This window comes from Notolabrus celidotus, chromosome 13 (assembly GCF_009762535.1).
Source record: "Notolabrus celidotus isolate fNotCel1 chromosome 13, fNotCel1.pri, whole genome shotgun sequence".
Taxonomy (NCBI): Eukaryota; Metazoa; Chordata; class Actinopteri; order Labriformes; family Labridae; genus Notolabrus; species Notolabrus celidotus.
Genome location: NC_048284.1, coordinates 10,384,130 through 10,397,024, shown reverse-complemented (window position 1 = coordinate 10,397,024; position 12,895 = coordinate 10,384,130). Strand labels below are relative to the sequence as shown.

At 40.4% G+C, this 12,895-nt stretch overlaps 1 protein-coding gene across 1 annotated transcript in view; it reads left to right on the top strand.

The window, feature by feature from the left end:
- Positions 1 to 12,895, top strand: part of LOC117824574 (nesprin-2) — a 113,859-nt gene that overhangs the window by 24,768 nt on the left and 76,196 nt on the right. The window contains 13 exon segments of the mRNA XM_034700107.1: positions 454 to 1,364; positions 1,504 to 1,662; positions 1,747 to 1,897; positions 2,003 to 2,161; positions 3,709 to 3,876; positions 3,976 to 4,077; positions 4,465 to 4,668; positions 6,637 to 6,842; positions 8,069 to 8,176; positions 9,983 to 10,256; positions 10,537 to 10,581; positions 10,862 to 11,023; positions 12,516 to 12,725. Coding sequence (XP_034555998.1) covers positions 454 to 1,364; positions 1,504 to 1,662; positions 1,747 to 1,897; positions 2,003 to 2,161; positions 3,709 to 3,876; positions 3,976 to 4,077; positions 4,465 to 4,668; positions 6,637 to 6,842; positions 8,069 to 8,176; positions 9,983 to 10,256; positions 10,537 to 10,581; positions 10,862 to 11,023; positions 12,516 to 12,725 — 2,859 coding nt within the window.

Genomic DNA, 12,895 nt, shown 5'->3' with positions numbered 1-12,895 from the left:
GTATTTTGGGCCTAAACCATTCAGTGCTTTATATAATATCTTTTATAATATCTGAAACCACTGCCGCTGGGCAGGTGTCAGGCAAAGTGAGCGACTGCAAGCTGCAGAAACAGCTGTTGTATACATCAAATATTTTTTATAAGGGGTATTATCTGATTTTTATTTTCATATTAAAAACAATAGCAGGTTGACTTTGTTAAAAAAACATCACAAGTTGACGAAGAGACAAGATGAGCTTTTGTCCACAGGGGGTGCCAAATTTGACACAAATGGAAGGGTCCTCACACAAGCTTTATCATTGCTGTAACTGATACAGCATGTCTTATTTCTGATCTTGTTTTGTTATAACTTTTGGGCTCCATTTTTTTCAATAAGTTTAGGGTACATTTTATAACTGTTATTAAATTTGAGAAATATGCAGACATTATTTTTAATCCCTCTCTTGTTCCTCAGGAGATAAATGACAGCCTGCATGCTGAACTGAAAAAGCTATCTGAAGAAGAACGATGGGGGCTTGAAGCCACATTTCCCTCCTCCCTCTACCAGGCTCTCCAAAACAATGTCCATCATCTGGAGCAGCTCAGACAGCGACTGGAGAAGGTCCAGACAGCTGCCCGGGCCCTGGATCACTTCCTGGTCACGGTGAAGGAAGTCAACACAGAGATCCCATCCCTGCTGGCAGAGCAAGACCCTGGCAGTCAGCAGAACGAGGCAGACCGGGAGCAGGAGAGGCAGCCTTGGCAGCGGAAGTTGCAGACGGCTGCGGAACAAGCTGACAGCATTTTAAAGGCTGCGGGGATGACTCTGAACATGGATGGTTTAGTGGTGAAATGCCAGGATGTGGTGACATCATTGTCCAAGCAAGCTGAGGAGAAAGAGCCGATGAGGGCCAAGAAGAAGGAGAGAAAAAATGAAATCTTTATGATTGAACGAGAAGAAAAACAGGAGTTAGGAGATCTGAATACGATGGAGATACATCACACAAAGACATCGTATGATTCGCAAGAACAGGAGGAGAAAGAGGAGGAGGGAGCGAAAGAGCAGGAGCAGGAGCATTCGTCTCAAAGTGTCACGGAAGAGGAGTCAGAGTTGGAGGCCAAAAAGAGTCGGCTGGAAGGAGATACTGAAACAAATACACAGAGGGAGAAAGAGCAAAAAGCTCAGACACTGAAATCTGACACGGGAGTCATAAAAGCGAAGGAAGGGAAAAGAAGACGAAAAAGAGGCAAGGTTAAGAAAGAGGAAGGGGAGAGGGAGATGTTGGTCCAGAGAAGAGAGGCTTTGTTGGGAGCACTGAGGGAGATAGAGGGAGCAGCTGAACAGCTGGGATTAAAGGAGCCTACCATGCCAGCTCTGCAACAGAGGTACAACATTCACCTGTGTCTGAAAACTAAATGTACTTAATGTTTGTTGTAACACGACTGAAAGACATGAAAACTGCTTATGTAATGAAGCTGACTTTAAATATCTGTCCATCACTCTAACAAATGTCTCATGCTACAGGAAACGTGCCTTCAAAGAGCTTGAAAGTCAACTCTCCGACCAACGTGCTGAACTTCAGAACATCCAACAAGCGTCTTCACAATCAGGAACCACAGATAAAAGCCAGACCAGAGAGGTGGAGGAGGTCCTGAAGGAGACGACGAAGGCTGTTAATGAACGGTGACGTTCTGTCTTTTGTTTTAATCTTCCTTCTTGAGTCATGATATTTTGCTGAGCATGTGTTACGTCGTGTGTTACATTCAGGCTGGAGCAATGCAACGTCTTAACAGAGCTGCTGAAGAGGTTTCAGAGCATCCGTGGAGAGCTGAGTGGGACCTTACAGAAGGCAGAGAGCACCATCAGTGAACAGGCCTCCTACATGGGGAAAGACAACCTGCAGAGACTACACACTAAGGTACACCACACTATGTATTCAATTAGATGAAGGAATACACCCCCTTTGTTGATTCATTGCTTAAGTGTGAATTTAAATGTATTGTGTGTGTGTGTGTGTTTTCAGGTCCAGGAATCTAAAGCCGCATTAAACGGTCTCGGGGACAGAATAGAGGAGGTCCGGAGCGTTTGCAGGCAGCTTCACACTCATCTACGTCAGATCCCAGAGTGCAGCAGCATCCCCTTTGATGGTGAAGCAGATGCTCTCATGGATCGCTGGCTAGATGTGAGTTTTCTTTAGCCTGTTTGTTTTTATGGCAAGCCAATACAATATTTTAATAGTTAATGCACTTGTTGCTGCAGAAATACAAAACAAGCTGTGCATTGCATTGTTTTTCTTATTGCACTGTTTTGCAAATGTCAAGTCAAGCTTTATTTATAAAGCAAATTTAAAAAAAAACTTCAGTCGACCAGAGTGCTGTACAGTTATTAAGATACAATATAATCACACACAAATATAATAATAAATAAAAACAATAAAAGAATAGTAAGAGCTCAATTTAGGAAATAAAAAGAGTGAAAAAAGTTTTTAAAAAAGCCAAGGATTTTTGCTTAGCTGGGATTGAACGCCAATGAGAAAAGATGGGTTTTCAGTAGTGTTTTAAAGAGCTCAACAGACTGTGCAGCTCTAACCTGGAAAGGTAGGCTGTTCCACAGCTTTGGGACCACCACTGAGAAGGCTCTGTCCCATAGACTGTATAAAATATGGACATAATATCCGTGACGTCACCCATCTGTTTCTGAAGAGCTGTTTTGAGGCCAATCGTCGGCGGCAGCCATATTGCTGCTGTGGAGCCAGTGTGACGTAAAGAGGCAGAGTTTGAGCCTCCTAGCCAACAGCTACAGGGTTCTTGCAGCCAGCTGTGCCTCTCATTGGAACACTCGTAATCTCAATATCTTTGAAATTGCTGCATTAAAAAAATTCACCCCGCTCACAGTGTGAGCCGATCGAGAAATGAGCTATCCAGACTACACTCGTTTTTTTTACCAGGCTGTAAACATGTTTATTTCTGCTGCCAAGATCTGCTTTTTTGAATTGGTGCATATGTGACTTCTGGTGCTTCCGGAGCCAGCCTCAAGCAGATCCTCGATGAACTGTAGCTTTTAGCACTTCCGCATTGGACTCTCCCGCTTGCTCTGTCCCCACGAGTAGAGAGTCTGGACAGATGTACTGCCAGGAGCAGCTGGTTTGATGGTGCTCTGGAAGTATTGTGAGGCTGTACAAGATCTGATAAATAAGACAGTGCCAGACCATTTAAACACTTAGAAAAAAATTAATAAAACCTTGAACTGGATCCTAAAGTTAACAGGCAACCAGTGCAAAGATGCAAGGACAGGACTGATGTGATCACGCCGTTTCTTACCAGTCAGCAGGCAGGCGGCTGCATTTTGGAATACCTGTAGACTGGTCGAGACCAACAAACAAAGAGTTACAATAATCTAAGTGTGAAGTAACAAAGGTGTGAATAACTCTCGAAATCGTTTTCTGGGAAGATAAGGCTTCACTTTTGCTAATAGTCTTAGCTGAAAGAAGCTCGTTTTGACAATAGAGCTTAATGTTAATCTTTTCTCAGCATGTCTGATGAATGCATGTGTTATATTTGTTATTTTTTCCCCCAAAAAAGCCCAAATGTAATCTCCATGTACCAAAAATATTAAATTATGGGCTTTAACCTCTTATTATCTATTTTTTCAGGTATTTGTTGAGTCATGTTGTTTGGTTTGGTTTTGTTGAATGAGCATGAACATTCATAACATCTCATATCCTTGCAGATATCAGAAAGAACAGATTCTCACCTTGAAAACCTCCACCGCAGCCTGTCTCTGTGGGACGGGGTCCTCCAGCTGGGAGGAGAGGTGGAGAGCTGGATAGCCAATAAACTATCAGTGTTTGCTGAGTCTCCATCCTTTCAGACAGAGGAGGATGTTACAGCTTTGCAGGTAAAACTGCTTCCCTGTCTTAGACCTGTCGTAGCCAACTTCTTGGAAGTGTTTCTACTGTTGCTTTAACAACGATGATTCTCCCCTCACTGTCTCCAGAATGAGATTTCAGCTCAAGAGGAGAATATGGAGCGTTTCCACAGAAGAGCAAGCGAGGTGCAGACACTGCTTCAGAGCACAGAGCCTCCTCTGGAGCTGCAGGTATAGCATGCAGCTTTTCATTTAGTTTTCTGTTTGAAGGAAAGCTGGATAAGGTTGAAATGAATGATCAAAAGCAGCATATATTTATGTTGCTGTGGTTTAATTTGCAGCCTTGTTGACATCAACATTAGACCCTTTTTACTGTCTGTGAACATAGTATCTTTACAGTTTTAGGGCCTCGTAAATAGGTTATGGCTAATGTGACTTTTGAGACTGTTAGCTAGCACTTTTCCAGTTCTAATTTAAATGTAAATATGCAGTTTATGATGAAATCTTGACCCAGATTTACATGTTATTCAATGAACACATTAACCAGTGCTCAGAATCCTGTAAGCAATGATCAGCTGGAGTCACAACAGGTCTCTTGACTGATGTCATCTCGTCCAGGTTGTGGAGACCCAGATGAGGAAGAAGGTAGAGGAACTGAAGGAGCTTACCTCTGAAGCCGAGGATGTGTACAGGCAGATGGTGGCTACTAAGGGACAAATTGCTGCCAGGATGTCTGAATGCACCAACTCCCTCCAGAGGATCCAGGACTCCCTCCTCACTCTCAGTGGTCCAGATGTTACAACAGTCCTCGCAAAATTAAAAGTGAGCCAACAAGTGTGGATATATTTTTTTGAAGCTGTTTTCATTCACTACACTCAGGGATGTAAGACCCTAAACTTTGATTTTGAATGTAGGAAACTAACGACAGGATTGAGGTGAAGATCAAGAGAAGTTTGAGAGAAACATTCTATAGAACAGACAAAAGCTTGCTGTGTTGTCAGCAGCAGAGTCAGATTGAAACTCCTACAAGCTGTCAGAACAACAACAGAAACAGAAAGAAAAGAGGTCAAAGTTTCATTGAAGGAAGCATACTACATGTGTTAGGGTAAGGATTTTAAAACCCTGTTAACCAGGTTAATAATCAGGTTATTACCGGCAGATTAACCCTTCTGTTATGTTCGTTTCAGCATTAATATTCCTGGGTCAATTTGACCTGGGGCATATTCAATTATCCAAAAGTGTCAGAACCACACAAAATCCCAATGCACATTTTAAATCTAATTTTTAACTCCATAACTAACCATTTAAATCAAGATTTGGTCCATTGGTGTTTTTTAATTCTCACAGATCATGGTTCAATGAGGATAACTCACTTGTTTTTCATTAAAATTCATGTTAAAACTTTTTTTAATGTATATTAGAAAGCCCTAAATACAAGTACAATAGTTTTACATGACATAGATTTTTGTTTATTTTACTTTAAATTTTTATTTTTTTATTTTTATGAAGTGATGTTGACAAATTAACATGACTCCTCTTCTGTCACATGCTGCCCAGATTTTTATGCTGTATTTAGCTGGTTTGGAAGGCATATATTGCCTAAAATAGACTTTTAAAAGGGTCGATTTGACCCGCAACATAACAGGAGGGTTAAATAAAGGGGGGTCCCGCGCCACACTATAGTGCCACTTAGTAAGGATAACCGCAACTTCCCCCAGATCCATGTTGTGTCTGTTTTCACTCCACCATGCCAACAGAGCTGTTTCACTCTAGACAATGTGTGCTTCTACTGGCTCTGCTGTGTTGCATCTCAGCTCTAGCAATCCAGATCCCTCCGGAACAGATACACAAGACTTCTATTTTTGTCGGGTTCCTGAGCATGATGCATCAATTCAACATTTGTGCTTTCATTTGATACGTCCATCCTTATAGATATTTCAGTCAGACAACTCATGTTTAAATTGTTTATTGTAGCAGCAAATACATATTCATGCTTGGCACCCAGGCTCCGGCCTCATCACTCCCTGCAGATAAGTTTACATGCAGACATTGAGGAGGGATGAGCAAAACATACTGAACACCCCCGGAGCCATCAGTTGGATGCCGGGGGAGCAGTGGGGATGAAAGAAAATTCAGCAATAGGCATGCAGGCAGCAGAGGCGTTGACAGGCAGAGGGAGAGATGGGAGATTTTCCCGGTTTCAATAGACCGCCAATTTGAGAGGCAGAGGGCGGGATTGGATGATGGTTGTGAGAGCGGGACATGTGAAGTGTATAGCAGTGCAGCTCATGTTGTCTGCCTGAATTAGCTCGCAGGCGTCGCTCCATTACTGAAAACATGCAATACCCCAGAAACAAACAAACAAACAAACATACAACTTCTAGTAACAAAGACGAGTTTTCATAAAGCAAAACCATTATCGGGGAAGTCATTGAAATCATCCATCAAACCTTCACTTGGTCTTTATTCTTGGGATATGACATCAGCAATATTTGAGTCTAGATTTCTGTCAATGGAGCGCACGTCATGCTTAGTCAGAGCACTCACTCAATTTCATTTCTGTTAAGTCTGTTGAAAAATATGATTCTGGTGCTCCTCTAAAGGTAGTATTTAAAATAACTGGCAGGGATACTCAGAAGACTAAAAGACAGATGGAAAGCAGATCAGACACCACCATATTTAACCTGCAAAAAGTATGTTTTGTGTTTATTTTCGTGCCTGTTTCAGTAATTCCACACACTTGTAAAGAATACTGAGAAACTGTGATCACAATGTCTCTTTCATACACAGGATCTACTGTTTGAGCTCCAGGCTCAGGACGAGCAGGCGGAGAGTGTGCTGGAGGACCTGCATGTCATTTCCTCCTTAGCGAGCTCAGTCAGCCTGCAGAGTGTGTCTGCGGACGGGATCCAGCTGCAGGAGAAAGTCCGACACACCCACCAGCTCTTCTCTGAGGTGGAGGAACAGACCGAGAGGAACATCAAGGCTCTCGACAGGTAACTCAATTCAACTCGTTTTTATTTATATAGCACCTTTCATACATTCAAGCATGCAGCCCAAAGCGCTTCACAAAAGAACAGAGACAGAAAATAACAGCAGCAGATTAAATGATACAAGACTAAAACAAGACAGGGGATAGTACAATAATATAAAATACTTAAAAATAAAAATAGAATAAAATCAATTAAATAAATTCAAATAAATACAGAAAAAAAATAAAAAAAATAAAAAATGAGATACAATAAAACAACAATAAAAAATACTTTTTTTAAATGGTTGTAATGGTAATAAGGCAGTCCAGGGCTAAAAGAGAAATTACTCCAAGCTAAAAACCAGATTAAAAAGGTAAGTCTTAAGTTTACTTTTAAAAACACCCAGAGAGCTCACCGTTTTAATGTCAAGAGGCAGAGTTCCACAGTCTAGGGGCACATTTTAGATGATTTAATACATCTATCCTTTCATGCCCACATTAGTTACATCTGAGTGATGTTGATTGACGTCTCCTCTCAGCCATGTGGTATAATTACAAACATCGCTCCAGATAACATGCATACTTACACACTACAATAAGGCCATTAGAGCTGCTGGACAGGTATTTCTGGAGCTGCTACTCCACTTAACTGAGTTTTAAAGGTTGTCATCAGGACATGTGTGCAAAGAAAATAAGCAGGTGAGAGTGTGTAATGATTTAGATAAGAGTCTGGGTTTACATTGTATTGATTAATCACACAAGATGCATTTTGCCTTCTTTGTTCTTTAAATTGATAGCTATTTATTTCCAAATATTCTGTGTTAAGTCTGATACATCTTACCAAATATACAATATAACTAGGTAATCGACATAATTAAATGTTGACTGTTTTCTAAATCTATCTAAATTTGTCTGAAGTTTACCCAAAAAGGATCAGCTCATCATAGTTTGAGTTTGTTCCAGTCATTTGTTGACAAAAAAGGAAACCTCTCTGAGTGACTGAGACCAGCTCTGAGTACAAACTGTCACAGAGTTTCATACCGCTCAAACTCTGCAGATTAAAAAGAAGACTGAAGGACAAGTTTGACTCGTTTTCCTCCAATCTTCTTTGTCAGCTTATATATCCTGAAGCAGAGTAATTTTTTTCCTCTGTGATATAACTTTAATACACAAAGTGCTGCGTAATGCATGGGTCTGTGTCATACCAAGCCTGTGTTCATGCTCCATGTGTTTGTGCTCCATGTGTTGTAGGCTTTCAGAAGGAAATCGAACATTGGAACAATGGCTGAAAGCAGTCGAGGAGAAAGCGGCAAATAAAGAAGACGTTAGTGTCCTGCAAGAGGAAGTGCTGCAACAGAGGTGAGATGATCTTGATTATTTGAGATTTGGTATTTTTATTATTTAAGTTCAAACTCTCACTCAAAAGAAAACATTTTCCAAGTTTCCTAAAGAGAACTTGTCTACAATCAGTAGGAACAAAAAGGTTGTAACTAAATCTGCAAATGCACACCTAAAGGTAATTAATCTGGAAGCTGTCAGAAGTTCAGTGTGGTGGTTTTGACCAGTGAGTCAGCGATTGTAAGGTTTTCAGCCGGTTAAACCCAGAGATGACTGACACATCCTTAATCACATGATCTGGTTTTTGTTAAGTGACAAGAGGCAGTAAAGAGGTCATAAACAGGACATGTAATCACCACCTACTTGATTATCTTTTGATGACATTATGGCACATGTGGAGCATCATTATTCTCCATATAGAAGTACACTTTGTAGCAACATATAGGTCATCCCACATCATTAGATCATTCATTTTGACACAAAACTTGACTTAATACTTTTAGTTTATTTAATTTTTCCTCTCATGCACCTTAAGCTGTGCAGGTTATGACAACTTTTGCTCTCCTCGGCCCTTTTCATATTAAAACCTAATGTTTCCTGTAATCTCTTACCTCATTATGAATGACTGGTCTTACTGCTGTGCAAGCATCAAAGCTGGAGGTGGAGATATTGAGACTAAACTAAAAATGTATTTATTTAGTCTGGCTTTTATGTAGGGTTTTGATTTATTTTTTTGTTTATTGTTGTTTCGTCATTTTATTTATTTTAATTTTTCATCATTTTTTATTATTTTTCTACTCAGCTTTATTGATATATGAAGTGCATTTATTTTATTTTCAATGTCTATCCTTCCCCCTTTTTATGTATTTATTTTAACTATTTATATTATTATTGTTATTTCGATGCTTTAATTTAATTCTAATGACATATATTTTATTGTTGTTGGTATTCATTATTCTCTACTTTAAAATCAACTTTAGTTTTTTTTAATATTGGTTTGTTCTGTCAATATTTTATTTCTGCTTTTTTCATGTTTCATTGCTGTAAAGCACTTTCAATATCAATTTCAATTTCAAATTTCAATTTCATTTGAAAGGTGCTATATAAATAATGCTTGATCGATTGTAAATAACTTCAGAGTAACAGAGGTGAGATGGGATCACTGAACAGTATTCTGTGTGTGTATGGGAGCCTCCTGCTGTCAACACTGGGACACCAGTGTTAGGCTGTTGCAAGGTTACATCTATCAATCAATCTTTATTTATATAGTGCCAAATCACAATAAGTGTTATCTCAAGACTCTTCACAAACAAAGCAGGCCTAGACCATACTCTATGTTCTATTATTAACAGAGACCCAACATCAAGACAGGATAAGATCCAGTCCCATCTTACAGACAGGACTCCGTCTGATCTCATCTTAATCCACCATGAGCAGAGCACTTTGCAGCATTTAGCAAGTTACAGCAGCAAGGACAAACTTCTTTTAACAGGCAGAAACCTCCAGCAGGACCAGACTCATGTTAGACAGCCACCTGCCTCAACTGAGTTGGGGTTGGAAAGAGGGATAGAGGGGGATGAAGAAAGAGAGAACAGATAGTGGTGAGACAGACAGTAGAAGTAAATATGAAAGTACCTAAGCGTGGTGACAGCAGAGCTGTGTTACAACACTGCAGCAGACTTGCAATATGAAAAGAGCATTATTTTAATACTTTAACATTCATCCTAAGTTAATTTGGCTAAAAAAGAAAGCTCAGTTATTGCCTCTTGTCTTTATTTGAGAGTTTGAGTGATTTATCTTTAACACTGCCCTTGATTTCCTCTCCAGGGGGAGGACAGAGGACATACACCAGCTTGTGTCATCTCTACAAAACAGCACCCTTCAGAAGTCTGCTCTGGTGGAAGAGGGCAGAAAACTGCTTGAAAAATACAATCACTTTTTCACCAATGTTCAGCACAGCTCCTCTGAGAAGCAGATGGATTTACAAACACCTCAGACTCTTTCAAAACCCACTGAACCCTCAGTTGAAGAGCTGAGAAAATCTGTTGACTCCCCTGTAGATTCGCGGAAACCAGAGGATGAGAAAGTTGAGCCTGCTCTGGTAAGAAAGCATTGATTCATGTAGCTATAAAATGGCAGTTGTTACTGTAGTGTATGAAGTCATAGGAGGGTGTGGACACACAGATCTGTTGTTTCTTCTCATCTGCATTTGTTACTACTTGTCTTTCAGAGAGGTGTGTCAAATTTTTGTTGAAAAGGTGGATTTGTTTGCACAGATTTTAAGAGAGACAGAACCCTCTTCTGTCTGCCTGTCTGTCTGTGCAGGGACGGATTGCTGTGATTAAAGTGTGAAACTAATCATATGTGGAAATATTTTTCAGGCTGTGATAAGAGCAATGGAAGGAGAAGAGGCTCGCCTTGAAAAGGTAAGTGTCATTGGAAATAATTAGCAGTCAAAATAATATGTTAAACTGTAAGTTGAAATGTGCATCACAGGCCTACTCGTTAATAACTATAGGAAAAAGGTATGGAAGCAGTATTTTCTTTATGTTGCATAAATACCCGGTTTTAAATCATTGGCAGGAACACATTTCTAAAATTGAGAGCAGCCTTTTAAAAAAACTTCAACTTGAAGGTTTAAAAAAAGTCTGTGCAACAATATTTAAGCAGTTTGACTGAGGCTTGATGCGCCCTAAATGTCCACAGGAAACCTGCCTCGAGGACGGTGTTTGTAATGAGGAGCGTTTTGCCCAGTTATTCCAGGAGTTCCAACAAAAGCTGACGTCCCTGCAGGAAAGGTTGTCAGCATGTCAGCCAGCCCATAAAGATAGCTCGGCTGCACTGATCACTGATGCACCAGCTCTGCAGGTAAGACCCATTGAGTAAACTGACCCCGTTAGCCATTTGAAAGCTCTCATTCATTTTCAATCCAATCCATTTTATTTATATAGCACATTTTAAGAACAACAAGGTTACCAAAGTGCTGCACAACAAATACAAACAGTAGAAATAAATGATATTAAAATTTAAAATACAGTAAATTAAAAGAGAAACAGAGAACAACACAAACTCTCATGCTGTAATAAAAGCCAAGGAGTAAAATAGACTTTTAAGATGTGATTTAAAAGTATCCAGGGTGCGGGCCATTTTGACTTGGGTGGGTAGCTCATTCCACAGTTTAGGAGCTACCTCTGAAAAAGCTCGGTCACCCCTCGTCTTTTGTCGGCTTTTTTGGCACGACGAGACGCATCTGATCAGCAGACCTCAGTGCTCTGGAGGGGGCGTAGATGCGTATGAGGTCAGAGATGTACTGAGGTGCCAGACCATCTAGTGACTTAAAAACAAACATTCAACAAACAGGGTTCCAGTTAAAAAGTGAGCAGCCACGTTTTGGACTAACTGTAAGCAAGCAAGGGAGGCTGGGTTAATGCCAGTGTAAAGTGCATTACAGTAGTCCAAACGGGTCGAGATAAAAGAATGAATCGAGCGCTCAAAATCATTGAAAGATACAACAGATTTAATTTTGGATAAAAGCCTCAGATGATAAAAAATGGTTTTAACTACTGAGTTTCTTTGTTTATCAAGTTTAAAATCGCTGTCCATTTTGACGCCAAGGTTTGTGACTATGGGTTTTACATAAATCTACAGGGAACCCAGACCTATAGGAGAGACACCGCTGGCTCCACTGGGTCCAAACCATAGACTGTATATAAAATGGACAGCGTTGCTCCGCCTATTCCCATTGTACGGTTTTGAAGCCAAAAAGAACCATTCCAATGCGCAGCCATTGCTCAGCCAGAGTCTGCGCTGTAGAGAATTTCTGTGGTTGCCACAGTAATTTCGGTGTTGCCATACAGCGTAGCGTCACAAGATCCTATGGAGTTTCTCGCTCCGGCAAATGTAAATCAAAGCAAACCCGGAAGTAAAACCCTGTTTTTTAACCTCTAATAACTAACAAAAAAGACACAACTTTTCAGAAAAAAGAGGCCTTGAACACAAAACAGTCAAATAATAACTACATATCACCACAGCATACAGATGTGAGAAACATTCCTACAATGTGTATTTAATTTTTAAAGTTTGACTGCAGCCTCATTCAAATGAGAGATGGAGAGAGACAGAGTTTTTGACCTATACCGCAGCCAGCCACCAGGGGGCAGATGCTTTAGTGGAAGCTTCACTTCCAGCCGAGCGAGCTGCACCCCTGGTCCAAACACCATGACCTCAGTTTTATCATCATTCAAGTTTAAAAAGTTAAAAGCCATCCATGCCTTGATTTTGTTTCACAACCACGAAAAGAAACCTGACTGCATGTTGTCGACACTGACTTGTTCATCTGTCGCCGTCTTCACTTTTTCAGGGCTTGTTACAAGAAGTTACAGACATGGAAAGAGATCTGTTACAAATTGTTACACTCAAGGACTCTATCGCAGTCAGATCCACAGCTGAGGCCCAGGACAGCCTCTCCCTGCAGGTCAGCAACCTCCAGAACCACAAGAGGGCACTAGAGGACAGCATCAGGGGAAATCTGACTCTGCTCACAGAGAACGGAAACCAGAGAGTTATACAAGTACAGGCAAGTCAACAAGTGGAGAGAAGGGCTTCAGATGCTCTCAATGAAAGTGCGCATACACTTGAAGAATTATCAAAAAGCCAGGGAATGTTTCCTTAATGTAGAAAGTTACTATTGCATTATAATCAGTGTGAGATTTCTAATATAAGGCATATGAGAGTGATCAT